Source organism: Hyperolius riggenbachi, chromosome 10 (genome assembly GCF_040937935.1).
Source record: "Hyperolius riggenbachi isolate aHypRig1 chromosome 10, aHypRig1.pri, whole genome shotgun sequence".
Taxonomy (NCBI): domain Eukaryota; kingdom Metazoa; phylum Chordata; class Amphibia; order Anura; family Hyperoliidae; genus Hyperolius; species Hyperolius riggenbachi.
The window spans coordinates 233,751,634-233,779,055 of NC_090655.1; the positions used below are offsets into that span (position 1 = coordinate 233,751,634).

The 27,422-nt window shown below is 47.1% G+C and overlaps 1 protein-coding gene and 1 long non-coding RNA gene across 2 annotated transcripts in view; one reads left to right on the top strand and one right to left on the bottom strand.

Moving 5' to 3' along the window:
- Positions 1-7,630: 7,630 nt before the first annotated feature.
- Positions 7,631-27,422, bottom strand: part of LOC137534827 (uncharacterized) — a 42,469-nt gene continuing 22,677 nt past the window's right edge. Inside the window, exon 3 of the long non-coding RNA XR_011024383.1 lies at positions 7,631-7,707. This is a non-coding gene — a long non-coding RNA (uncharacterized lncRNA). The remainder of the gene's footprint in view (positions 7,708-27,422) is intronic.
- LOC137534818 (zinc finger protein 3-like) lies at positions 7,838-27,408 on the top strand. The gene is made up of 5 exons (XM_068256474.1): positions 7,838-7,903; positions 20,390-20,567; positions 21,790-21,887; positions 22,000-22,282; positions 25,007-27,408. Exons 2-5 carry the CDS (start codon positions 20,534-20,536, stop codon positions 26,284-26,286), a joined length of 1,695 nt encoding a protein of 564 aa, XP_068112575.1. The 5' UTR covers positions 7,838-7,903; positions 20,390-20,533; the 3' UTR covers positions 26,287-27,408.

A 27,422-nucleotide genomic window follows, 5' to 3' on the forward strand; every position in this document is an offset into this window, starting at 1 on the left:
AAAATAAATTGGACTAAATCCATGGAGCAGCTAACTGCCTCCCTAAGGAACACAGAAACTAACTTCCACAGAATATGGGACCCTTGGGAGCACTTTTCCCCAGATAACTTGCCCCCCTGACTTGCAAAAGCTACTTAACAATGGAGTGTACCCGGAGGAACTGAACCAACCTATATTTGTAAGGAGGCACAATGGCTTCAACGGCCTGATGACCCCAATAAGTAGGATATAAGATGGTATGAGACCCTCTTACTTCCACTACACCTTAACTGAAATAAGTATAAACAAACTACCTGAACATTGTGACTCACCACCAACCCCCCCTCATTATGAATATATGTTTTCTATTCTGTATGTTTTTTACTCACTGAAATAATCATCTGATATATGTGGCCACGCCCTATGATTGGAACTTCAACTCCTTCTCCCTATGAAGGTTTCACCCTGACCACAAATCTTATCCCTACAGCTTGGTGACGCTGATTACACTTTCCCCAAGATACTTTTACCAATTTGGGGGGTGACCCACGTCGGCCAGAAGATAAACTTATAAAAGTTCATTTCTGACGGTTTCTAAGGGAAAGGAAAATCAAAAACAAAATTGATATGCATATATCAGTACCTGTTTCTTTGTTCACTTTTATATGTTTATACTGCCATGTAACTCTTTTGTTGAATGAAGCAATAAAAAACAGTGTTACAAAAAAAAAAAAATACTGTACATACTGAAAGTAGCAGGGATCAGCATACAATATAGCTGGTTTACAATCAGTAAAGGCACAGAGTAACACCTTACACTGTACACACTGGAGGTAAATCAGCACACAGTGCAGCAACTAGAGAACAGCGTATACTGTACATACTGTAGGCAGCAGAATTCAGCACACTGCAGCTAGCGTGCCAAAAATATGAGGATCACGTTGTGCGGTGTGCTTATCGTGCCGCACCGAAAAATGGGTGGGCCATGGACCAGAATATAGGTGTGGTAACGGCCGGGTGGAAACAAATTTACATGAACCTAGCAATGGTGGGACATTAGATTATGACAGTGGTGGCGAACCTTTTGGAGGCCGAGTGCCCAAACTGCAACCCAAAAGTCACTTATCTATCGCAAAGTGGCAACCACAATTTAAACTAAATACTGTACAAACGTTTTAACTCATACATGAACATTATGGAAAATCCAAGTTGAAAATAAACTGTGAAGATTAACAATTTCATCCATCCTACGCCTGAAAAATGTATTCAATTTTTTAGAACCTCCCAGTTTTATTTTCTGTTTTAAAAAGCTAAAAAAGTAGGTTTAATGCTATTGTCTCATATGATAAGGATTCAGCTTTTCCCATAGTCTCGCAGTTAGCAATCATGTGACCCCCAACAAGACAAATTCAGCAATCATGAGGCCCCCAACAAGACAAATTCAGCAATCATGAGGCCTCCAACAAATCATGAGGCCCCCAACAAGAAATTCAGCAATCATGAGGCCCCCAACAAATCATGAGGCCCCCAACAAGACAAATTCAGCAATCTTGAGGCCCCCAACAAATCATAAGGCTCCCAACAAGACAAATTCAGCAGTCATGAGGCACATAAATAGACAGCATTTCACATAAATAGGCAGAATCCCCCTTAATATGGTAGCCCCCACGTTAGGTAGTGAGTGACAGGGACCCCCAGGTTAGCTAGTGAGTGACAGGCGCCTCCAGTTAGGTAGTGAGTGACAGGGACCCCAATAGTGAGTGACAGGGAGCCCCTTTAGGTAGTGAGTGAGTGCCAGGGAGCCCCTTCAGGCAGTGAGTGAGTGCCAGGAAGCCCCTTCAGGCAGTGAGTGAGTGCCAGGGAGCCCCTTCAGGCAGTGAGTGAGTGCCAGGGAGCCCCTTCAGGCAGTGAGTGAGTGACAGGTAGAGATGGGCCGAACGGTTCGCCGGCGAACGGTTCCAGGCGAACTTTGGGCTTTCGCGTTCGCCTGCATCAGGCGAACTTTTGCGGAAGTTCGATTCGCCCCATAATGCTGTATTGAGCAAAATTTTTAGCCTCCATTTCACTGTCAGCAGACATGTTATTGTCAAACACACTGCTAGAGAACCGGCCCACCCTCCCTTCAAGCTAGGTCCTTTATACCATTTGACTCAGTTGTCTGGCTACACTAATTAGTTATGGGACAGCTGCTACACACTCTGCTAGGGAGATTTTAATTGGCCACCCTCCCCCCTCCTACCGGAGGGAGGAGGGTCTCTTCTGCCAGGGAATTATACTATTTTAAAAACCAGTATACATCATACCATAGCTGGGAATACATACATGAGTATACATCATACCATAGCTGGGAATCGAACCCAGATCTCACTGTGTGGTGGGCATGTCACCCTAAGCACTGTACCACTACAGAAGTAAGTGAAGCTAGCCTAAAATTTAACATTTATGCTCAATGCAATAGAACCATTAGGTTGCTTAAAGGAGAACTGTAGTGAGAGGTATATGGAGGCTGCCATATTGATTTCCTTTTAAGCTATACCAGTTGCCTGGCAGCCCTGCTGATCTATTTGGCTGCAGTAGTGTGAATCACACCAGAAACAAGCATGCAGCTAATCTTGTCAGATCTTACAAAAATGTCAAAACACCAGATCATACCATAGCTGGGAATCGAACCCAGATCTCACTGTGTGGTGGGCACATCACCCTAAGCACTGTACCACTACAGAAGTAAGTGAAGCTAGCCTAAAATTTAACATTTATGCTCAATGTAATAGAACCATTAGGTTGCTTAAAGGAGAACTGTAGTGAGAGGTATATGGAGGCTGCCATATTGATTTCCTTTTAAGCTATACCAGTTGCCTGGCAGCCCTGCTGATCTATTTGGCTGCAGTAATAATAATAATCCAAACATTTGTATAGTGCTTTTCTCCTGTCGGACTCAAAGCGCTCAAGAGCTGCAAGCCACAGGGACGCGCTCAAGAGGCCACCCTGCAGGGCGCGCTGACGTCATCGGATGTCCTCCGGGCTGTACTGCGCAGGTGCAGAACTACTGCGCCTGCGCAGTACAGCCCGGAGGACGTCCGATGACGTCAGCGCGCCGGCGTGGGACGCAGAAGAGCCCGGCCATGGAGCGCAGAAGAGCCCGACCTGGCAGCCGGCCTGGCCAGGTCGGGTCGGCCACCGAAGACGACCGGAAGCCTCTGGAGCGGCGGCGAGGGCACCTCCTGCCTGCCACGGGCTGGAGGAAGCCCCAGGTAAGTGGATAGGGATTTTTATTTTTTTCAAGAGTTCCCTGAACCTTCCCTTTAAGCAACCTAATGGTTCTATTGCATTGAGCATAAATGTTAAATTTTAGGCTAGCTTCACTTACTTCTGTAGTGGTACAGTGCTTAGGGTGACGTGCCCACCACACAGTGAGATCTGGGTTCGATTCCCAGCTATGGTATGATCTGGTGTTTGACATTTTTGTAAGATCTGACAAGATTAGCTGCATGCTTGTTTCTGGTGTGATTCACACTACTGCAGCCAAATAGATCAGCAGGGCTGCCAGGCAACTGGTATAGCTTAAAAGGAAATCAATATGGCAGCCTCCATATACCTCTCACTACAGTTCTCCTTTAAGCAACCTAATGGTTCTATTGCATTGAGCATAAATGTTAAATTTTAGGCTAGCTTCACTTACTTCTGTAGTGGTACAGTGCTTAGGGTGACGTGCCTACCACACAGTGAGATCTGGGTTCGATTCCCAGCTATGGTATGATGTATACTCATGTATGTATCCCCAGCTATGGTATGATGTATACTCATGTATGTATTCCCAGCTATGGTATGATGTATACTGGTTTTTAAAATAGTATAATTCCCTGGCAGAAGAGACCCTCCCCCTAAAATCGGAGGTTCGGCCCAACTCTAGTGACAGGTAGTGTTGGGCGAACAGTGTTCGCCACTGTTCGGGTTCTGCAGAACATCACCCTGTTCGGGTGATGTTCGAGTTCGGCCGAACACCTCATGGTGTTCGGCCTTTTAAGTTCGGGTTCGCCCCGAACTTCTGTATGCCCCCGAACAGGGCCGAACAGGGCCCCTGTTCGGGCGAACAGGGCCCTGTTCGGCCGAACAGGCCGCAATACGGCCCCCCTATGGGGTCGCAGGCATAAGGGGGGAGCATGCCCCGATCGCGGGGGGGGTCGGAAATTCCCCCCACCCCCTCCGCTAGCGCTCCCCCCTCTGCCCGCTTCCCCATTCAAAAGTTTCAAGAAGTACCTGTATAGCGGATGGCCTGGCAGTGGCACTGTGGAGTGAGGAGGAGGAGGAGTCCGGAGAGTGACGAGTTGAGGGAGGCCGGGCAGCGGGCGTGAGGTCAGAGAAAGGGCGAGTTCCGCCCTTTCTCTGACCTCACGCCCGCTGCCCGGCCTCCCTCAACTCGTCACTCTCCGGACTCCTCCTCACTCCACAGTGCCACTGCCAGGCCATCCGCTATACAGGTACTTCTTGAAACTTTTGAATGGGGAAGCGGGCAGAGGGGGGAGCGCTAGCGGAGGGGGTGGGGGGAATTTCCGACCCCCCCCGCGATCGGGGCATGCTCCCCCCTTATGCCTGCGACCCCATAGGGCCCCCAAAATAGGGATGTTCGGGAAGTTCGGGGTTCGGCCCGAACATGCCGAACATCTCGGCCATGTTCGGCGAACTTTCCCGAACCCGAACATCCAGGTGTTCGCCCATCACTAGTGACAGGGAGGCCCTTCAGGCAGTGAGTGAGTGCCAGGGAGGCCCTTAAGGCAGTGAGTGAGTGCCAGGGAGGCCCTTTAGGGAGTGAGTGAGTGACAGGGAGGACCTTTAGGTAGTGAGTGAGTGCCAGGGAGCCCCTTTAGGGAGTGAGTGAGTGACAGGGAGGACCTTTAGGGAGTGAGTGAGTGAGTGAGTGACAGGGAGGCCCTTTAGGGAGTGAATGAGTGAGTGACAGGGAGGCCCTTTAGGGAGGAGGGAGGAGGGTAGAAGGGTAGAAGGCAATTAAAATCTCCCTAGCAGAGTGTGTAGCAGCTGTCCCATAACTAATTAGTGTAGGCAGGCAAATGGTATAAAGGACCTTGCTTGGAGGAGGGCGGGTCCTCCAGCAGTGATGTGTATTTCACTCAATTAGGTGTGGCTCCAGGTATTACAGCTTTTGAAACATGTTTTCTATCATTTTTCCAGTTGATAGAATTTTTTTAAACTTTTAAAGTTCGCCTCCCCATTGAAGTCTATTGCGGTTCGCGAACTTTTTCGCGAACCGAACCTTTTGCGGAAGTTCGCGAACAGGGTTCGCGAACCTAAAATCGGAGGTTCGGCCCAACTCTAGTGACAGGGAGGCCCTTCAGTCAGTGAGTGAGTGCCAGGGAGGCCCTTAAGGCAGTGAGTGAGTGCCAGGGAGGCCCTTTAGGGAGTGAGTGAGTGACAGGGAGGACCTTTAGGTAGTGAGTGAGTGCCAGGGAGCCCCTTTAGGGAGTGAGTGAGTGACAGGGAGGACCTTTAGGGAGTGAGTGAGTGAGTGAGTGAGTGAGTGAGTGACAGGGAGGCCCTTTAGGGAGTGAATGAGTGAGTGACAGGGAGGCCCTTTAGGGAGTGAGTGAGTGACAGGAAGGGCCTTTAGGGAGTGAGTGAGTGACAGGGAGGCCCTTTAGGGAGTCAGTGAGTGCCAGGGAGCCCCTTTAGGGAGTGAGTGCCAGGGGGAGCCCCTTTAGGGAGTGAGTGAGTGAGTTAGGGAGTGAGTGAGTGAGTGAGTGAGTGAGTGCCAGGGAGCCCCTTTAGGGAGTGAGTGCCAGGGAGCCCCTTTAGGGAGTGAGTGAGTGCCAGGGAGCCCCTTTAGGGAGTGAGTGAGTGCCAGGGAGCCCCTTTAGGGAGTGAGTGAGTGCCAGAGGGAGCCCCTTTAGGGAGTGAGTGAGTGCCAGGGAGCCCCTTTAGGGAGTGAGTGAGTGCCAGGGGGAGCCCCTTTAGGGAGTGAGTGAGTGCCAGGGGGAGCCCCTTTAGGGAGTGAGTGCCAGGGAGCCCCTTTAGGGAGTGAGTGAGTGCCAGGGAGCCCCTTTAGGGAGTGAGTGAGTGCCAGGGAGCCCCTTTAGGGAGTGAGTGAGTGCCAGGGGGAGCCCCTTTAGGGAGTGAGTGAGTGCCAGGGAGCCCCTTTAGGGAGTGAGTGAGTGCCAGGGAGCCCCTTTAGGGAGTGAGTGAGTGCCAGGGAGCCCCTTTAGGGAGTGAGTGCCAGGGAGCCCCTTTAGGGAGTGAGTGAGTGCCAGGGAGTCCCTTTAGGGAGTGAGTGAGTGCCAGGGAGCCCCTTTAGGGAGTGAGTGCCAGGGAGCCCTTTTAGGGAGTGAGTGAGTGCCAGGGAGCCCCTTTAGGGAGGGAGTGAGTGAGTGCCAGGGGGAGCCCCTTTAGGGAGTGAGTGAGTGCCAGGGAGCCCCTTTAGGGAGTGAGTGAGTGCCAGGGGGAGCCCCTTTAGGGAGTGAGTGAGTGCCAGGGAGCCCCTTTAGGGAGTGAGTGAGTGCCAGGGGGAGCCCCTTTAGGGAGTGAGTGCCAGGGAGCCCCTTTAGGGAGTGAGTGAGTGCCAGGGGGAGCCCCTTTAGGGAGTGAGTGAGTGCCAGGGAGCCCCTTTAGGGAGTGAGTGAGTGCCAGGGGAGCCGCTTTAGGGAGTGAGTGAGTGCCAGGGAGCCCCTTTAGGGAGTGAGTGAGTGCCAGGGAGCCCCTTTAGGGAGTGAGTGAGTGCCAGGGAGCCCCTTTAGGGAGTGAGTGAGTGCCAGGGAGCCCCTTTAGGGAGTGAGTGCCAGGGGGAGCCCCTTTAGAGAGTGAGTGCCAGGGAGCCCCTTTAGGGAGTGAGTGAGTGCCAGGGGGAGCCGCTTTAGCGAGTGAGTGAGTGCCAGGGAGCCCCTTTAGGGAGTGAGTGAGTGCCAGGGGAGCCGCTTTAGGGAGTGAGTGAGTGCCAGGGAGCCCCTTTAGGGAGTGAGTGAGTGCCAGGGAGCCCCTTTAGGGAGTGAGTGAGTGCCAGGGAGCCCCTTTAGGGAGTGAGTGAGTGCCAGGGAGCCCCTTTAGGGAGTGAGTGCCAGGGAGCCCCTTTAGGGAGTGAGTGAGTGCCAGGGAGCCCCTTTAGGGAGTGAGTGAGTGCCAGGGAGCCCCTTAAGGGAGTGAGTGAGTGCCAGGGAGGCCCCCCGCCGCCGCCGCTGCTCCCCCCACCCCCCTTACCTTGTAGCAGACCTCAGGATCAGCGGCGACCCGACCAGTAAGAGCGGGCGCTGGACGAACCCGCTCGATATGCGGAAGTGATGTCACTTCCGCATATCAGTGCGGGCGCTGGGTCCTAGCGCCCGCACGATTGGTCGCCGGCTCGCCGCCTGATCCTGAGGTCTGAGTGACGCGGTGGCGGCGGCTGGAGGGAGCCGCTGCCAGAGGGGGTCGGGCGGAGATCCGTGGCACCCCAGGATAGATTGGAGGCACGTGCCCCCCCCCCCCCCCCCCAAAACAGGGCTAGCGACGCCCCTCCCAGAGCTCAATTTCGGCCCACTTTGTATTTGAGTTTGACTCCTCTGCTTTAATGTAAGTATGCAATATTGCTTCATAAATAAATATACAGACACAAATATACAGACACAAGAAGTGTCAAGAAATTGGCATTTCCTGTAATATCTGAATATTACCTCAATCCTATGCTTTAAAATAGCTTTCATTTAAGTGGGAGTTGGAAGTTTTTTTCCTTTCTTCTGTCCATACTTTCTGTAAAGAGGTCATGAAAAAAACAGTTTTACTAAATTCAACCTTTTTGATTTGTCAAACATTGTGGATTGCAGTTAGCATATTCTCCACAACATGGCGATAGTTCCTAGGTAGGTGGAACGCATAGACAGGAAGTGAGATTTGGGTCGGGGAGTAGAGAGGACAGACTTCTCTAGATTTGGCATCAGCAGAGAAGGTAACATTGTACCTTACTTATTATTTCGTATTTACACACAGTTATCCACCTGTGTCTCCCCCTAGAATGACAAGCAGCTGCTACCCATGTATATAATTTCCTTTTTTTGCGACAGAAATGTGGTGTTTGTTGTGGCATGACAGAGGAGTGGGCTTTACGACAACCTCCAGCACACACACATCTTCCATACAGAGATCAGTCATATAGAGCAGTGTTTATCAACATTATTTTAAAGGGAACCTAAACTGAGAAGGATATGGATTTTTCCTTTTAAAATAATACAAGTTACCCGACTCTCCTGCTGATCCTCTCTCTCTCTCTCCAAATCCAAATCCAAATCCAAAAAAGCTTTATTGGCAGGACCAAATACATTTAGCATTGCCAAAGCAAAATAGAACATTAATGTGGGCGGGGGGGGGGATTGTGGGAATAAGGGAAGGACATGGGTATACAGTCCATAGGAGGATGTACGGGATGGTATGGGGGGATGGGGTATATAGTCCATAGGGGAGCGGGGTATAGGCATACAGTCCATAGGGGAGGGGAGTATGGGGTTATACAGTCCATGTGTTATCATGTTCCTCTCAGTTGGTGGCAGGCCGTGACATACCGGGCAGCTATTTGCACAGTTTCTTCCTCTTCCCCCAGTATGATGTAGAGTTTCCTCTCCTCATCTGTGGAGGTGAAATCTGCAATGTGGGCGGAGAGTCTTTGGAAATGGGCGGTCCTCAACGGTGTATATTTGCTGCAGTGTAGCAGGAAGTGGGCCTCATCCTCCAGGACCCCCTGGTCACATTGCCTGCACAGTCTCTCCTCCCGGGGCTTCCATGTCTGTCTGTGTCGTCCTGTCTCTATCTCCAGGTTGTGGGCACTCAGACGGTACAGGCTCAAGGCCTGTCTATCTTTGTGGTGGTGTAGCCTCTCCAGATATGGGGCCATTGTGTACTCCCTCTGTAGTGATTGGTAGATAGTGAGTTTCTGGGAGTTCTTTATGTCACTTCTCCATTCCTCTATGTATCGGTCCTTGCAGCTTTCTATCATTCCTTTTATTTGGGCTTTTGTCAGCCTGTGTTGGTGGTCTTGGCTGGGCTGGCTCTTGACGTTTTGTTTCAGAGAGCGTGGTATGGCCTCCCCACCCTGGCTCAGTGAGGCTTTATGGTGGTAAGTGCTGGGGTTGCTGCTCTGTATATGCGCCCAATATGAGAGCGCCCTCTGCTGGATAGTCAGCCATAGTGGGAATCTGCCTAGCTCTGCCCGGCAAGCTGAGTTCGAAGTGCTGCGATGGACTTGGAGAAGATACTTGCAGAACTCTAGATGGAAGATTTCTGTTGGGCTGGAGTCCCATTTTGATTGGTCAGGGTAGGTGACCGGGCCCCATACCTCACTGCTATAGAGCAGGATTGGGGTGATGATGCTGTTGAATATCTTTACCCAGACTCTCACCGGTGGTTTTAGGTGGTAAAGTTGCCTTCTGATGGCATAAAACGTTCTGCAGGCTTTTTCCTTCAGGGCCTCTACTGCTGGTTTAAAGCTCCCAGTTTGGTTAATTTCCAGCCCCAGGTAGGTGTAACTGTTTGTGGTCTCCAGTGGGCAGCCATTTAATATAAATGAGGAGGTGGGCATTTTTAGATTTTTTCTCTGGAACACCATCACTTTTGTCTTCTTTGGGTTGATGGGCAGTGCCCATGTGGTGCAGAAACTCTCCAGTACTGCCAGGCTGTCCTGTAGGCCCCTTTCTGTTGGGGAGAGCAGCAGGAGATCATCTGCATACAGCAGGAACTTCACCTCGTGGTCATGCAAGAGGAGGCCTGGTGCTGGGGAGGATTCCAGGGCTACAGCCAGTTGGTTAATAAATATGTTAAAGAGCGTTGGGCTCAAACTGCAGCCCTGCCTGACTCCTCGACCCTGCTTGAAGAACGCGCTTCTCTTCCCGTCCACTTTCACACTGCATTGGTTCCCAGTATATGAACTCTTGATGACATCATAGATTCTACCTCCTATTCCGCTCTCTAGGAGTTTTAGGAAAAGGCCTGGGTGCCACACCGAGTCAAACGCCTTCTTAAAATCCACAAAGCAAGCGTGTATTTTGCCACGTGAGCTGTGGACATGAGTCTTGATAAGGCTGTGCAGTGTGTAGATGTGGTCGGTTGTGCGGTGGTTTGGCATGAACCCAGCTTGGCTTTTGCTGAGTACGTCCTGCTGTGTGAGGAAGGAGAGGATCCTTTTATTGATGATGCTGTTAAACAGTTTCCCCAGTGTACTGCTGACACAGATTCCTCTGTAGTTTGCTGGATCATATCTGTCCCCATTCTTGTAGATGGGTGTTATGAGGCCTTCACTCCAGGCCTGAGGAAAGGAGCCCGCACTCAGGATAAGGTTGAATAGTCTTGCGAGTGCCTCATGTATGTCCGGGGGGCTGTATTTGATCATCTCTGGCAGGATGCCATCGGTACCGCTAGCCTTCTTACATTTTATCAGCTTTGTTCTTTCTCTTATTTCCTCCATCGTGATTGGTGTATCCAGGGGGTTTTGGAAGTCCTTGATTGTCTCCTCCATGTCCTTCAGCTTTGCGGCTATTTGTTTCTGTTCCGGGGTTTGGGCATTTTCTGGGATGTCTTTGTAGAGGTCCCTGAAGTAGTGGAGCCAGATGTGGCCATTTTGGATGTGGAGAGGGCTTTTCTTGGGCTTTGTCCCAATGTGGTTCCAGGTCTCCCAGAATGAGTTGTCTTGGAGGGAGTCCTCCAGCTGTTGGAGTTTGTGGGAGATGTGGCTCTGTTTTTTCCGCCTGAGGGTGTCTTTGTATTGTCTCTGTAGGTGGTCATGGGCTTCCCTTAGGTCCTGGTTGTTGGGGTCTCTGTGCTTTTGGTTAGAGGCTGCCCTTAGAGAATTACGTAGAGCCTTGCACTCACTGTCAAACCATTTTTGGGACTGTTTATTTGTGGATCTCTTAAAGTTGGTCTGCTTGAGGCCGGCGATTACTGCCATGTTATATAAGATGTTGCTGAAGTCCTTCACTGCATGGTTGACACCTTGTTTGTTCAGTTCATATAGGTTGGTATGAAAGTTTGTCAGCAGTTCTTGGATTTTGGCAGTGTTGGTCATGTTGGTGAATTTGATGGCAGACTCTTTGGGCCATTTGAAGGATGGTGGCAGCTTGTAGAGACCGTTCTGGTGAGGTTGCTGTGTGGTTGGTTTATCGGTGGATTTCAGGTACAGCAGGATTTGGTTGTGGTCTGACAGGTGTGTTTCAGGGGTGACTATGAGGGCATTGATGTTTATGGGGTCTGTGTCTGTGACAGCATAATCTACCACACTGCTGCCTACATGTGAGTTCATAGTAAATCTCCCAAGAGAGTCACCCCTGGTTCGCCCATTCATTATGTATAGGCCGAGGCTCCGGCACAGGTTCAACAGGGATTTCCCACTTTTGTTTACTGTCTTGTCATAGCTGTTTCTTGCTGTCTGCATTGGTTCCTGGTAGTAGCTCTCTCCTCCAAGTATGTATGTGTTTCCCTCAGAGGTCAGATAGTCCTTCTCTGTGCCTGTTCTAGCGTTGAGGTCTCCATAGATGAGCACTCTGCCCTGAGACTGGAAGTGGCTGGCTTCTCTTTGTAGGACCTCATAGATGTCAGGTTTGTAGTAAGGGGACTCTGTTGGGGGGATGTATGCTGCACACAGGTACATGTCAGACTGAGAGGTGAGGATGGAGCTGTTTATTTTGATCCAGATGTGGCTGTCTCCTCGTTTGATTGCTTTGATGTGCTCTGTGAGCTCCTCCTTATACCAGATTAGTATGCCTCCTGAACGGCGGCCCTGTTTAATGTTCCTGTTTTTCTGGGCAGATATGGAGAATTCCCAGTACCCCATGGGTACGAAAGATTCATCCTCTGCCCGGGTCCATGTCTCCAGGAGGATTTGGATATCAATGTTTTCAAGTCTCTTTTTAAAGTCTGGATCATTTGTTTTGGATCCAAAAGCTGAGGCGTTCAGCCCTTGGATGTTCCAGCTACTGATGATAAGGGATATCATTTTGAGTCGGTTTACCTTGTAATGAGCAGAAATTTTCATAGGACTCAGTATTTTCAGGGGGAGGGTGGACACTGTTGTGGGTGTCACCTCAATCTGCTTTGTATATTGATAAGCAAAGTTCTGATTTCCGCCATGATGCTACCCTCTGTCGCTTTGTGTTGCCATTGTGGGGCAGGCGGTTTCCTACATGTTTTCCATGCTTGTGGGCTCTCTCTCTGGTGTTGGGACATTGTGGTTTGCTGTCTGATTGTTGAGTTGGGGCTTTCTTGGAGTCTCTGGGGTCTACTTAGCACCATGTCCTTTAGTTCCTTTGCTAGGCGGCTGACTCCTTGTTTGTCAAGGTGCTTGTTGTTGTACAGATGGTCGGTTGTGATTGTGGTGTGCTGTGCCAGTTGTATGTCTGGTGAGGATCTGAGACTGGAGGCCAGCTCTGCATTGATCTGTGTAATTGTCTGGTGAGGAATGTCTCTTCTTGGGAGCAGGGAAGAGAGGATAATCTTTGTGCTGGGGAATTTCTGCTGTGCCCTTTTAACCAGTTGTGACAGTTTGTATGTGATGGTTTCTTGGTCTGTGGTGTTTTCTTGTATAATGTCATTGGTGCCGGTGTGCAGGATGAGATGTTTTGGGTCGGTGAAATAAGGCTCATTAATGACCTGTGTTACTTGTTCAATAGTTGAAGTGATGATTTTGATGGCATGCATCCCTGGAAAGAGTCTTCTTATGTCCAGGTATTTTCCATTAGAGTCTATAACCAGCACAATGTCAGGACTGCGATGTTTATAGGAGCGATTTGCTTGGTGTTTAGGCTTGGGCTGTGGGTTGTTGGATGAGGCTGTGTTGGCAGTATTTGGAGAGGGGGCTGGATGGCTGTGATTGTCACTAGTCTCTTGGGTGATTATTGTATCCTGTGTGATGTGCGGAGCACTGTCTTTGGTCGGCATAGGTTTTGTGGGGGCCTTTGTGCTTTTTGTTGTCTCCTCTAACTTTTGTGGCTGTTTTAATATTTTTAATTTCCTGATCTCCTCTTTAAGTTGTGAGTTTTCCTCCTGTAGTTTTTGTAGGGAAATGTTGATATCATGCAAGGCTGCAGTGTGCTCAGCTTTCATCCTGGCTATTTCTTCTCTCAGTTGATCATTTGCATTTTTCACACCTTGGCTGCTTTTCCTTTCTTCCCTGAAAAGGGTGAAGTCCCTTTCTAATTGGGACAGACTTTCTCTGAGAGTCTCCAGGGAGGGGTGTGAGAAGCCTGGTGTCTGGTCTCTGGAGAGGGGCTGTTGTTTTGGAGATTGGTCTTCAGCCTTCTCTCTAGGAGCAGTCCTTGCAGATGATTTACGACCATTGTTTGTGTTGACAGAGTTTGTCTGGTTTTCTTTAAAGTTAATTGCAAGTCTTTCAATATCAGGATAACTCTTTTCGAAAATATTTAAGTAACGTTCTGCCCCCTGGATCAAGACACTGCCATTGTGGTATACAGTTACTGTAAGTGTAGTAACCTCTGGGTCCTCCTTGTCTTTTATTCTGATTTGTCTCCCATTCGTGATGCCATTTTTTTTAATGCTTTTTTCAAATTTTTCACAGATGGCAGTATGCCAAGCTTGGGTGTCATGTGTAAAAAATATCAGGTTTGTTCTTACTCTAGGGTTAGAGGAATAGTCAGCAAACAGGGTCTCTGGCATGCTTTTAGTTAGCTTCAGTCTTTCTTCTTTCTTTGCATCATTGCTTTTATTGCCAGGAGAGTAAACAATCTCCCGAGTGCCAGACCTCCTGCTGCTAGATGTGCTGGGCTTATCTGCATCCTGGCTTGCCTTTTGATCTGCTGGCTCTAATATGGTTTCCATTGTGAATCCCTTGATAAACTTTTTCCTATTTCTATAAGTAATATTCAGCAGAAATGCCCTTACCTTGTTTTCTGCAGGTTTGGTCAGTTCTGGGGTTACTCTCTGCTGGTGTTAGGATCTGTTGGTTGGCTGGAGCTGGCTGCTGCTGCTTGTTGCTTTTCCTCTGAGTGACACAGCTTGTTTCTCTCTCTCTCTCTCTCTCTCTCTCTCTCTCTCTCTCTCTCTCTCTCTCTCTCTCTCTCTCTCTCTCTCTCTCTCTCTCTCTCTCTCTCTCTCTCTCTCTCTCTCTCTCTCTCTCTCTCTCCCCCCCCCCCCCCCCCACACAGCCCCTCAACAAGCATGCAGATCAGGTGCTCTGACTGAAAGGGCAACTGAAGTGAGAGGGATGTGGAGGCTGCCATATTTATTTCCTTTTAATTAATGCAGATTGCCTGGGTGTCCTGCTGATCCTCTGCCTTTAATACTTTTAGCCATAAACCCTGAACAAGCATATGCAGATCAGGTGTTTGGCCTGAGGCACACCAGAGGAGTTGTTCTGAGCGTTTTGAGTTTTTGAAACCTGCTAATGTTATCCTATGTGTCTATGCACACTGGAGCGATGAGGTTTTGTAAAAAAAAACTCCCATAGCATTACATTGGGAAAAGCTTTTGAAACCTCTAGCGCTTGGGGAGCTTTTCTGGTGTGTCTCAGCCCTTTCTGACATTATTGTCAGATCTGACAAGATTAGCTGCATGCTTGTTTCTGGCGTGAGTCAGACACTACTGCAACTAAATATATCAGTAGGGCTGCCAGGCAACCATTATTGTTTAGCAGGAAAAAAAAATATGACAGCCCCCATATTCCTCTCACTTCAGTTGTCCTTTAAGTCTGATGGGATTAGCTGCATGCTTGTTTCAGATGTGTGTGATTCAGCCACTACTGCAGCCAAAGAGATCAGCAGGACTGCTTGGAAACCAGGGGTGTGGAGTCGGTACAAAAATCCACCGACTCCGACTCCTCAGTTTAGGATTCCACCGACTCTTCTAATTTGCATATTACAATCTTGTTGATTGAAAGTATGTAACATGAAATTTGTCTCTTAACTGCTAACGCTTTAGGAATTTTAAAAGACAACTGAAGTGAGAAGGATATGGAGACTGCCATATTTATTCCCTTTAGTCATAGACTAAAGCTAGTCCTTGGTAAGAGTACTTGTAAAAGGTACAGACCGGAACAAAGAACATCTATCAGGCCCTAGGCAATGTAACTGTGGGTACATGTAAGAGTGATGTGCAGGTACTCTGCAGGAGAATGAGGCAATTCTTTCTCTATTAGACATCTGAACATGGATCAGGCCCTAGGCAATGTGACTGTGGGTACATGTAAGAGTGATTCTCTGCAGGGAATAAGGAGATTCTTCCTCTATTACACATTCTTCATGCACAATCTGAACCAGGTTTATGGGTGATAGACAACCCCTCTGTGTTCAATGTGCACAACATTCTCAGTGGATTCCTTGCAGCTCTGTGGAGAGTGAATATGTAGAGTATAGTACTACTGTGTAACAAAGTAAACCTGAGACAGATGAAATTAAAGTTTTATACATACCTAGGGCTTCCTCCAGCCCCCTTCAGGCTAATCAGTCCCTCGCTGTCCTCCTCCGCAACCTGGATCTTCTGCTATGAGTCCAGGTACTTGAGCCAGTCTGGCGTAGTGTGCATGCACACACTCCGCCGCTGGGAGCGTACTACACCTGCGCAGCACTATTGCGCAGGTGCAGAATGCTCCTGGCTGTAGGTGCGGCATGCGGCCGGACTGCGCTGATTGGCTGAATTACCAGGACTCATATCAGAAGATCGAGGTGGTGGAGGAGGACAGCGAGGGACTGATTAGCCTGAAGGGGGCTGGAGGAAGCCCCAGGTATGTATAAAACTTTTCTTTTCATGCTTCTCAGATACCATTTAATTTGTAGTCACCAAACCAAATTTTAACAACATATCAAATTATTTAATTTCATGAGCAAAGAGAGTGCGTACATTTGCATAAATCAGAATCAATGCAGAATTATTTCCATCTCATTGACCATCTCTATTAGTGACACGGCTACACATCAGGCTTTATACTTACAGCATAGATGTTATTTCGTATATATAAGAGATTCCTGTGTACACATCATATATACAGTCACAATCAGAAGTGCATATCTGACTTTAAAAATACGGGGACTGCTTTATTGAAGCAGCACAAGTAACTAATTTTGATTGGTTTATTTCATTTTTGTGGACTAAGCACAGCTATTACTGTATGTATATAAATTATTTATGATGACTATTATCTGAGAAATAGAACATTCTAGCATATTTTCTATTTTAATTACAGTTTAAATTCATTAGGAGTCAGTCGGTGCATTTTTTCCCGACTCCGACTCCAGGCACCCAAAATTGCCCCGACTCCGACTCCACAGCCCTGGTGGTATTGTTTAAAAGTTTCTCTCTAAGTTAAGGTTCCTTTTAAGTACCACTTCAGTAATGCCTGCCGTGGCCAAGACAACTCCTACTGTAGAGTAGCGCCATCTCCAAGTATCCCTTGGTGCATATACATTTGATAGGAGTACTTCATATTTGTATATACATCTTTTTTAAATGTCCAAATGATCTGGTATTATTGTAGTTGAGGGGACCCAGCAGGAAACCTCTTAGGGAACAGTTCTCCAATCACAGCAGCCTCTGCAGTACAAAGCGTTGTGATTGGTTAAATAGTGTGGGCGGAGTTTACTGCAACCTATCTGAAACCTAAAAGTTGCAGAGGATGCTGTCCAGCCATTCACATTAATGAGATTTCCCTATGAAGTTTCCTGCTGGGTCCTCTAAAATAGATTATCGCCAGTAATCCTATATACTAAATGACGGACCTGCGCAGTCACATGACTATCGACACCTACGTGAATGTCACCTTCATCCAAAGCTTGCATGCACATGCCACAACCACCGCCTACAGTATGAACGCTACCACCGCCCAAGGTCTGCATGTACACACACTAAAGCCTGCACGCACACACCACAACCACCAGTGTGTCTATGCATAATTACAACCTTTGTTTATTATATAGGATTCCTGGTTGATTGGCTGTTGAATGAGAAGCTGCTGCTTTCTAACTGCATTTTACCCTCCCTGGCGTTATGATCAGGGCTGTGGAGTCGGTACAAAAATCATCCAACTCCGTCTCATAAGTTTATGAATCCTCCGACTTCAACTCCACAGCCCTGGTTATGATATTTCCAGATTCACTAAGACAAATAGCATGCCTTATAAAAGTTAGCACACCTTATCAAAGTTAACACGCCTTATCAGAGTAGCATAGCGAGCGCTATGAACCCGCAGGGACTCGGCAGGACGAGTGGAGCTCTCGTCATTGCCAATGAGCAGACATAAGTTTGCTATGCTACTCTGATAAGGTGTGTTAACTTTGATAAGGCGTTCTATTTGTCTTAGTGAATGAAGCCTATTGGGTCTAAAACAGGCATGGGCAAACTCGGGCCTCCAGCTGTTACGGAACTACAAGTCCCGCAATGCATTTGCCTTTATGAGTCATGACTGTGGCTGTCAGACTCCTGCAATGCATTGTGGGACTTGTAGTTCCTTAACAGCTGGAGGGCCAAGTTTGCCCATGCCTGGTCTAAAAGCTGTGCAATTTTTTCACAAGCTTTTAGACCCTAAAAACAAGAAATAAAAACATACTACAGAGAAATCTGCAGCACCCGCAGCATATAACTCACTTAGGCACGGGATTACGGCTCTGAGCTGCGGATTTCAGTCCTGAACCTGATTTGAGATTACCGCTAAGGAGGTTAAGTGTGAACTGGCCCATGTGTGGCTGTGCATAAGATCACCCTTTGCTTAGTACAGCAGAGCAGAGTCCCTAGTATCCGGCACCAGCGAGGATTGCCTGGTGTTTGCCGGTTGCCTGAGCAACTGGCCTAAGAAGCACAACCCCCATCCCCCCCCCCAATTACTTACTGAGCCTCCAGCGATGTCTAGCAGCCTTCCTGCAGCACCTAGCGGGCTCCTGTCAGCCTCCAGCTTCCCCGCACACACGCTAGAAGCAGCTGGGAGCCCACTAGGTGCTGCAGGAAGGCTGCTAGATGTAGCTGGAAGCTTGGTGTGTATTTTAAAAAGCCTCAAAACTGCAGAAAACAGTCCCCATTATTCCCTCAGGCATGCCGGTTAGTTGAGACTGCCGGCATGCCAGTTAGTTGAGACTGCCACTTAACAGGGACTTTTAAAAGTGCAGAAGTAAAGCCACTGTACATGTTAACCACTTAAGGACCAGCCTATGCTGGCCCGATCTGTGCTGCGTGGGCTCTCCAGCCCACGGCAGAGATCGCTTTGAAGCCAGGGCGACCAGACTTTCCCCCCCCCCTTTTTTTCCCCACTAGGGGGATGTCCTGCTGGGGGGGTCTGATCGCCGCCAGCCATCTGCATTTTGCGGGGGGGGCTCCTCAAAGCCCCCCTCCGCAGCCATTTCCGCCCTCTGCCTCCTTACCTCCCTCCCTCCCTCTCTCCGTAATGCGCAGGACGAAGTTCCGTCCTGCGCATTGAAGGATAGGCTTCCGCCTATCAGATGCCGGCGATCCCCAGGCAATCAGAGGCCGGGGATCGCCGGTCTGCCTTACGGCGCTGCTGCGCAGCAGAGCCGTATGATGTAAACAGCTGGGATTTCTTCCCCGCGTGTTTACATTTTGCCGGCGAGCCACGATCGGCAGCTCTCCGGCTGTTCACGGAGACACCCTCCGTGAACTGACATGGAAAGGCCGCTCGATCGAGCAGCCGTTTCCATGGTAACCCACTTAAGACCTGCTGACGCCTATGGGCGTTAGCTGTTTGTTAATCACAGCCCAATTTGACAAATAGTTATTCAAAGATTTAAAATCTTTGGGGGAGAAACTATCAATGCCCCACATTGCACTCAATCAGGTTTTAGTCAAAATCATATCATTGATCAGTTGAACTGTAGATTTGTTAGCTTTGTACATCTTCTTTGTATCTATCCCCATTATCCAATCAACAAAAATGTATACTGATGACCTGTTTGTGGGGTATACAAATCTGCCCAAAATGTTCATCCTGCGTATGATTAATAAGGATTTTTACAGGGCTTTTATCTTCTGTGTCATTTTGTGGCTCTGTTTAGTGTTATCATTATTGCATCATTATTATTGCTACTTGTACTGTATATTTATGTAGTGCTGAAATCTTCCACATCAGTTTATGGAGTCCATGATGTCACTGGCTGACTGAATACATAGGGCTTGATTCACTAAGACAAATATCATGCTTAAGCAAAGTTAGCATGCCTTATCAAAGTGAACATGCCTTATCAGAGTAGCATAGCGAGCGCTACGAACCCGCAGGGGCTCAGGGCAAGACGAGTGGAGCTCTCATCATTGCCAATTAGCAGGCATAAGTTTGTAGTGCTCGCTATGCTACTCTGATAAGGTGTGTTAACTTTGATAAGGCATGCTATTTGTCTGAAACAAGCCCATTTTCTATATTTTTCCATTTTGCAGCTTCTAGTATGCAAATGCAGGATAGTGTAGGGAGGGGGTGCGAGAGGTTTACCTGCACATGGTGCCGCCTACTGTTCACATGGTCTAAGATTATGTGTGATCGAACCCCACCTGTTTTCTGCTGAAGGTATACAGCTCTTGCTAGATTTGGTACTGCAGACACGGGTGTATACTATTGCACTTCATTGGCTGACTGGCTGTCTGCAGATCAATATAAATTGGCAGGGTGCTGGCTGGGGGTGAGCATTTGCTTCACTAGTGTCACTGACTGACCTTTGAGGAGGAGTCTTAAGCGGCCCATACACCTAACGATTTTCCCACCGATATACAGCAGATTCGATCACTGTGACTGAATCTGCTGTGAAATCGATACGCAAACGCTGACCAAATGATCAATTTCCGACCGAAATCGATTGTTTCCATCGTTCCTGTCCGTGCGGAAGATTTTGCTTGATCGCCAGCGGGTCGGGAGTGCGTCGATAGCAGCGGTCGAATGTCCGACAACCGACGCTAGTGGCAATACATTACCTGATCCGGCCGGCGCGAGTCCCCGCTGTCACCGCTGCTCTTTCTCCGCTGGGTTCCGGCTGGCTACACTTACTTCCTGTCAGGGACAGGAAGTTTAAACAGTAGAGCTCCCTCTACTGTTTAAACTTCCCTGGGCAGGAAGTGAAGTGCAGCTGGAGGAGCCGAGTGCAGAGAAGAAGACAGCGGAGACCGGGGACTCGCGCCGGCCGGACCAGACAATGTATGTGGGGGGAGGCGGCAGCAGCTTCACAGATGGTGAATCGATTTCCTGCTGAAATCGATTCACAATCTGTTTGCAGTAAAGGCAGCCACACGATCCCTCTCTGATCAGATTCGGATTCGATCAGAGAGGGATGTATCTGTTGGTCGATCTGATGGCAAATCGACCAGTGTATGGCCACCTTTAAAACCTTCCATATCATTAATAAGTATTTATGTAACTGACATCTTCTGCAGCGCAGATATATTGCAGTTATGAAATGAAGCGGTGTACACCTTTTTTTATTACAGTTCAGATAATTCTCATTTTATTATCAATCTACAGAGAGGAGTGTCCTGTGCGGATCACATGACCACACCAATGAGGATGAAATGGAACCAGAATCATGTGACTGAGAGGAAATGTTAGAATGTCCCTGTCTGTTTCTCCACGGAAAAGTGGCAGTATTTAGAAGAACACAAGGACATCATGATGGAGAATCAGACGCACCTCACATCACTGGGTTAGAGGAGTCTTTCTTTCCCTTTAAAAAAAAGAGAGAAGTATGGAGGGTCCACCTAAATCCGCCTTCCCCTGCCTCCATCATCTGATAAACACATAGGGCTTGATTCACTAACCGGCTCTAAGCCGGTTAGTGAGCCTTACCACCCAGCGGGCGCAAACCACTGAGTTAAGTGGATAGTGGCCACACATTTTGCATAGTCACGTTCAAAGTGCGCGCAGCGTGGTGCGACGATAACGTCGCAACCGCTGCCTTGTAAACGAAAACAGCACATCGGGTGCCCCCGAAGCGGCGCATTAATGCAGCAAGTGTGACTTTATTGCACACTAATACTGGCGCGCTTTGAGCGCTGCTATGCGTAAAGTAACTTTGCATGACTTTTAGTGTGCGCAAAGCTACTTATGGGGCACTAAGTGGCTTTTCACACTGGCGCTATGGCGCTAACACTTAGCGCCGGTTAGTGAATCAAGCCCCTAGAGACAAAGGCCTCAATTCACTAAGATCCTGCCTTAGATAAGGCAAGAGAAACGACCACACATCGATCGGTATTTTCAGTGTTAAATCAGCCTAAAGAAGCTTGCGTAGAGATAAGTTTTTTTACAGTGAGAGAGTTATTTTATCACTTCAGTTCTTAAGTTACCTCCTCTGTAGTTATTTTTACATCTTCTTTAACTTTAGAATTCTGTAGTTATTTTAAGGATTGAAACATTAACTTAAGAGATCTCTCCTTAAATTAAAGGACAACTGAAGTGAGAAGAATATGGAGGCTGCCATATTTATTTCCTTTTAAGAAATACCAGTTGTCTGACATCCCTGCTGGTCTATTTGCCTGCAGTAGTGTGTGAACACAACCAGAAACAAGCATGCAGCTAATCTTGTCAGGTAGGTCTGACAATAATGTCTGAAACACCTGATCTGCTGCATGCTTGTTCAGGGTCTATGGCTAAATGAATTAGAGGCAGAGGATCAGCAGGATAGCCAAGTAACTGGTATTCTTTAAAATCAAATAAATATGTCAGCCTCTTTATCCCTCTCATTACGTTGTCCTTTAAAGACAGAAGAGTTAAGTTTAGGTTTGCCTGAGGTAAATTGTTTAGTGAATACTAAATGCCTTATCACCACAGTGATAACACTAGAAATAGCTCAGAAACACTGTTAAAGACAAAAATAAGCTTAGTGAATTGGGGCCAATGTATTCAGTCAGTGTGTGTGTTTCCTGCAGATGGATCCAGTAACAGGAACCCACCAGAGAGACATATAGGTCATCTTTATTCTCAGGATTGTCCACTGGAAGATCCCACCATCCCTCACCATTATCAGGTAGGTGTAAGATTCATAAGCGCTGAAAAATAGATGAGCTTATTTTTTTCTATCCTAACTCATTTTGGCAGGCTCTATGTTAAAATGTATTTTGATCTTGTTGTGAGTTTAGGTTGATGGACTGACCACTATAAAAATTGAGGTTAAAGAGGAAGAAGAGACGTATATGGTAAATGATCAGTATTCTGCAGACGAGGGGGACATGAGGAGGACAATTAAAGAGGAAGAAGAAGAGGCATGGGTGAGGGGCGATCATCTATCTTCAGAGGAGGGGAACATGACTGGGACAATTATAGATGAGAAGACATATGCAAGGAATGATCGGCAATCCATGAGGGGCAGAGAAACGATGGAGAATGTTAAAGAGGAGAAATATTCTGTAGATATCATTACAAGTAAGTAATTACTTCCAAACACAGAAATATTCTCATGTTTTCTGTAACTGCAAACTTAAAAGAAAATAATGACATAAGTTGGTAAATGGTAAAGTTGGTAGGGCACATGTTATTAGTGGGGAGGCACTGATTGTAAACCCAATAGCACCACGTGCATTACCGTGGTAACATGCTAAGATTATAATAAATAATAATTCCTGTATTTGTGTAGTGCTTATCTCCTATCTGACTCAAAGCGCTTGCGGGACAGTCACCAGAGCGCACTCAGTAGGCAGTAGCAATGTTAGGGAATCTCGCCCAAGAACATCTTACTGAATAGGTGCTGGCTTACTGAACAGGAAGAGCTGAGATTTGAACCCAGGTCTACTGTGTCAGAGGCAGAGCCCTTAACAGTCACCCTATGGTGTTACCATAGCAACGCACACGTTAACCCAGTATTGTGCATGGCTCCTATGGGTTAATGGCCGGTGCTCCCCCTGCACTAGTAACAGTGAAATATCCATGTGCTCAATGCACACAGCAACATTAACAGACTTTAGGACATCAGGCCCAATATGTTATTGCCTGTTGGTTTGTGGCACTTCCCTTCCAGTGATGTTTCACCTAGGCAATGATGTCATGCAGCCTTCTACCCCAGAGCACTCTGGGAGATCATGTGATGTCCATGCTCACTTCAAAGAGAGGGATAAAAACATTCCACAGTGATTCACCCTACCAGCAGTAAAGATGCTGCATCACTGATGAATCTGAGTGTAAACTGGCGTAAGGTAGGATTTTACAGTTGGCTGAAAGTGTATGAGGCAGAGGATCAGCAGGACAACCAAGGGATTTGCATTGTTTCAAAGGAAAAACATATATCTGCCTTCATATCCCCCTGCATAAGTCACTATTGTACTGTTCCCGCAATGTGTCATAGTTGTTGATCTCAATGCAATCTCCTCCTTCATGTCCTCCCATTTTCTAAAACTCAATATGGACAAAATTGAAATGGTAATCTCAGCACCTCACAATTCAAAAGCCCTGCCTGATTTCACTACTTTTGTTGATGGAATTTCAATAATGCCTTTCCCCCAGGCTTGCTGCCAAGGTGTAATACTGGACCCAAGTCTTTCATTTAAACCGCACATTGACAAACCATCCTCCTCTAGTCTCCACCTTCTCACATAGGACATTACCAGCTACCTATCACAACTAGACTATTGCAACTCTCTCCTCTGCGGCCTCCCTGCCAACCATTTAGCCCTCTACAGTCTATCATGAACTCTGCTGCACGACTCTTCAACCTCTCCTCCCACTTCTCCTGCCCAATCCCCCTCTGTCAATCCCTTTACTGGCTGCCAGTTATACAAAGGATACAATATAAAATCGCTCTCGCCTACAAAGCTCTCCACAACCTTGCTCCTTCTTATCTAAATAAACTTATTTCCAGATACCATCCTACACGCAGTATCCGCTCTACTAACCATATTCTCCTGTCTTCTCCTCTAGTCACCTCTACTCACTCCTGCTTACAAGACTTCTCTTGATCCTTTCCCCTCCTCTGGAACACTCTCCCTCAACACATCCGCCTCTTACCCACACTTACTCTTTTTAGGCGCAGCCTGAAAACGCCCCTCTTCAGGCAAGCATACTCTCCTACCTAGGACAGTTCGGCCACTGGCCACCATTTCTACAATCGAATGCACAGCTACCCTTCACCTACTGTCCTATCTCTTAAATCTTTAGACTGTAAGACCTTTTAGCCAGGGCTCTCTTCCTCTTTTGTCTCACAATGTTGTGTAATATGTGTGTATATCTTCCACCATTATGAAAAAATCTGTAGTTGATTTGTTCATTGTATCAGTTGTACTCCGCGATTGTCTTGTTTTGTTAAATGCTGTATTGTTTATTTTGTATTGTTATACCCTGTATGCTGTTGTACAGTGCCACAGAAGATGCTGGCGCTATATAAATCAAAAGTAAATCAAAGTATACCTTTGGTCTCTGAGGAAGCAGTACTTCAGTGAAACGGCTGTAAGGCTGGTGTTTGTACATCCTACGTGGTTGGTATGTCCTGTATGCTGATTCCTAAATAAATCTTAATGGCAAGGATTGATGCCTTGCCTGCCTTCTACTACTTTGCACTGATTTACCTGTTGCGGGAGCACACCTTGAGAAGTGCACAGCTTATTTACTGCCAGTTAAAGCATTTAGTGCAGACCCTCTTTCTCTACATTGAATTTAAAACAGAAGGTATTTGCAATATTGCAGGTTGAAGTGAGAATATGATGTTTCCCACAAAGCATCACTACTGAATATTCAATTCATCCCTTTGTTGTCCCTGTAAGCTAACCACGCCTCCAGAACTGCTGGAATGCAATGATGTGTCAGCTTGAAATTGTACAGAGCTACAATAATCCAACATGCATACAGACTGTTTCAGATTGGTTGATCCTCACCAGTGCATGGCATGGATTAATGTGGCTCTATGGGGGTAGGACTTGAAACCTTTTGCATAGCATTTAAGTAAGAGGGTATTTTGGTCCTTTGTAGCCCCTTACACACTCCTAGGAGTTCTAGTTCACCATGAGCTTGCTATATAGATCAATAATAATAATAATTGTTGCTGTGACGGTTTTATGACAGATTTAAGTGACACCGGTGACTATAAGACCAACATACATGACTTCTGACTGCGAAATATGAAACAGCAGTTTGCATATAACTGTATTGTTTTCTCTCCAGTAGGGGAACACGATGTCAGGAACATCATGGAAGGACCTCTTATTTCACATCCAGATGATGCTGCTGATGATAATGGTGTCACACAACGTTCTCCTGTTACTGGAAGCTCCCATCACAGACATTACATTGGAGGAAACGCAACTTCAAAAAATGAGAAAATACAATCTGTGGCATTGCATATGCCATGCCAGAGAGCTGATATCGCACCAGTTCCATCCAATCTGCAGGATTCTCCATCTGAAACATCACATTGTGATTGGCTCAGAGACAATCAGAGATTTCCATGTCCTGAATGCAGCAAATTGTGTAAATCTCGAGCGTCTCTTGCTGTGCACCAGAAATCACACTCGCAGAAGTCACCAGTGGCATGTTTAGAGTGTGGGAAATGTTTTAGATGTAAATCAGAACTCCTTACACACCAGAGAGTGCACACTGGTGAGAGGCCCTATACTTGTTCTGAGTGTGGGAAATCGTTCAAAACGAATCCAGAACTTTTCAAACACCAGACTGTCCACACCGGAGAGAAGCCCTATCCTTGTTCAGAATGTGGGAAATCTTTCCGAACAAACTCAGATCTCGTTATTCACCAGAGAGTTCACACTGGTGAGAGGCCCTATGGCTGCTCCGAGTGTGGGAAATCATTCAGAGCAAAGTCAGACCATGTTAAACACCAAAGAGTTCACACTGATGAGAGGCCCTATGCTTGTTCTGAGTGCGAGAAATCATTCAGAGCAAAGTCAAAACTCGTTATTCATCAGAGAGTTCACACTGGTGAGAGGCCCTATGCTTGTTCCATGTGTGATAAATCCTTCAGAGCAAAGGCAAAACTTGTTATTCACCAGAGAGTCCACACTGATGAGAGGATGTATCCTTGTTCTGAGTGTGGGAAATCTTTCAGGGTAAAGTCAAAACTTGTGATTCACCAGAGAGTTCACACCGGCGAGAAGCCCTTTGCTTGTTCTGAGTGTGGGAAATCGTTCAAATCAAAATCAGAACTTGTTAATCACCAGAGAATTCATACAGTTGAGAGGCGGTTTCGTTGTTTTGATTGTGGTACAGCATTCAAAAATAGATCAGAACTTATTATCCACCAGAGAGTCCACACCCACGAGAGGCCCTATCCTTGTTCACAGTGTGAGAAATCTTTCAGAATCAAGTCACAGTTTGTTACTCACCAGAGAGTTCACACCCGTGAGAGGGCCTATCATTGTTCAGAGTGTGGGAAATCAGTCAGATCAAGGTCAGAACTTGTCGGTCACCAGAGAGTTCACATCAGCTAAAAGCTGCTTTTCCTGTTCTGAGTGTGGAGATGCGGGAGGACAAACTGTTACACAGCAGACCACATTTCCCTTGTTGAGTGTTGGAAATTTTTGAAAATAATAACAGTAAGGGTCCTTTTACACTTAGGATGCATTTTTTTTTTCTCAGTGCATTGTGAAAAAGCTTTCAGTTAAAATGTGCATAGTGGGAACTGAGGCCTAGGGAAACATGGACAATACTTTGAAAATTAGTTTTCTTTTAGTCTAACTGAGACCAACTGATTAAGTGTAAAAGGACCTAAAAGGCTCTTATCTTTTACTGTGTGTGATTCACAGGATTTGAGAGCTTTTAGAAAACATAATAGTGCACCAAGCAACTTACATATCTTTATCAGGGGATCGGTTGAAAAGGGCGCCCGAGCTGCCTGTATGAAAAGGGCGCCGCCATAGACATCAATGTTATTTCTGGAAATATGGGCTACAAGGTGTAGAAAAGGGCGCCCGAGTTTTGATATAGGCTACAAGTGGGCTCCCCTTTGTAGCCCATATTTTTTCGGCTACAAGGTTTTCGGCTACAAGCAGGCTCCCCCTTGTAGCCCATATTTTTTTCGGCTACAGTAAGGTGCCCCTCTGTAGCCCATATTATTGACTTTTTTTGTAGCCGAAGTTTTTATATGGGCTACAAGCACTGTAAGCCGAATTATTTCATTCCCCCACTATCCATGGCGGCCTGGAGGGGGAATAGTAATTAACACATCCCGGAGTTTTTTTCTACCCGAAGTTTGTATATGGGCTACAAGCGCTGGAAGCCGAATTATTTCATTCCCCCACTATCCATGGCGGCCTGGAGAGGGAATAGTAATTAACACATCCCGGAGTTTTTTTCTAGCCGAAGTTTTTATATGGGCTACACCAGGCACCTTGGTTTTTTTGTAGCCGAAGTTTTTATATGGGCTGCACCAAGCGTCTTTTTTGTAGCCAAACTTTATATGGGCTACACCAGGCGCCTTTTTTGTAGCCGAAGTTGGTATGTATATGGGCTCCATGAGGCGCCCTTTTTTACCGGCGCCCTTTTCATGTAGACCCCTTTATCAGTATTCATGTTTATTGCCATATATTTTAATAAAAAGATAATATATATATCAGGGCTGTGGAGT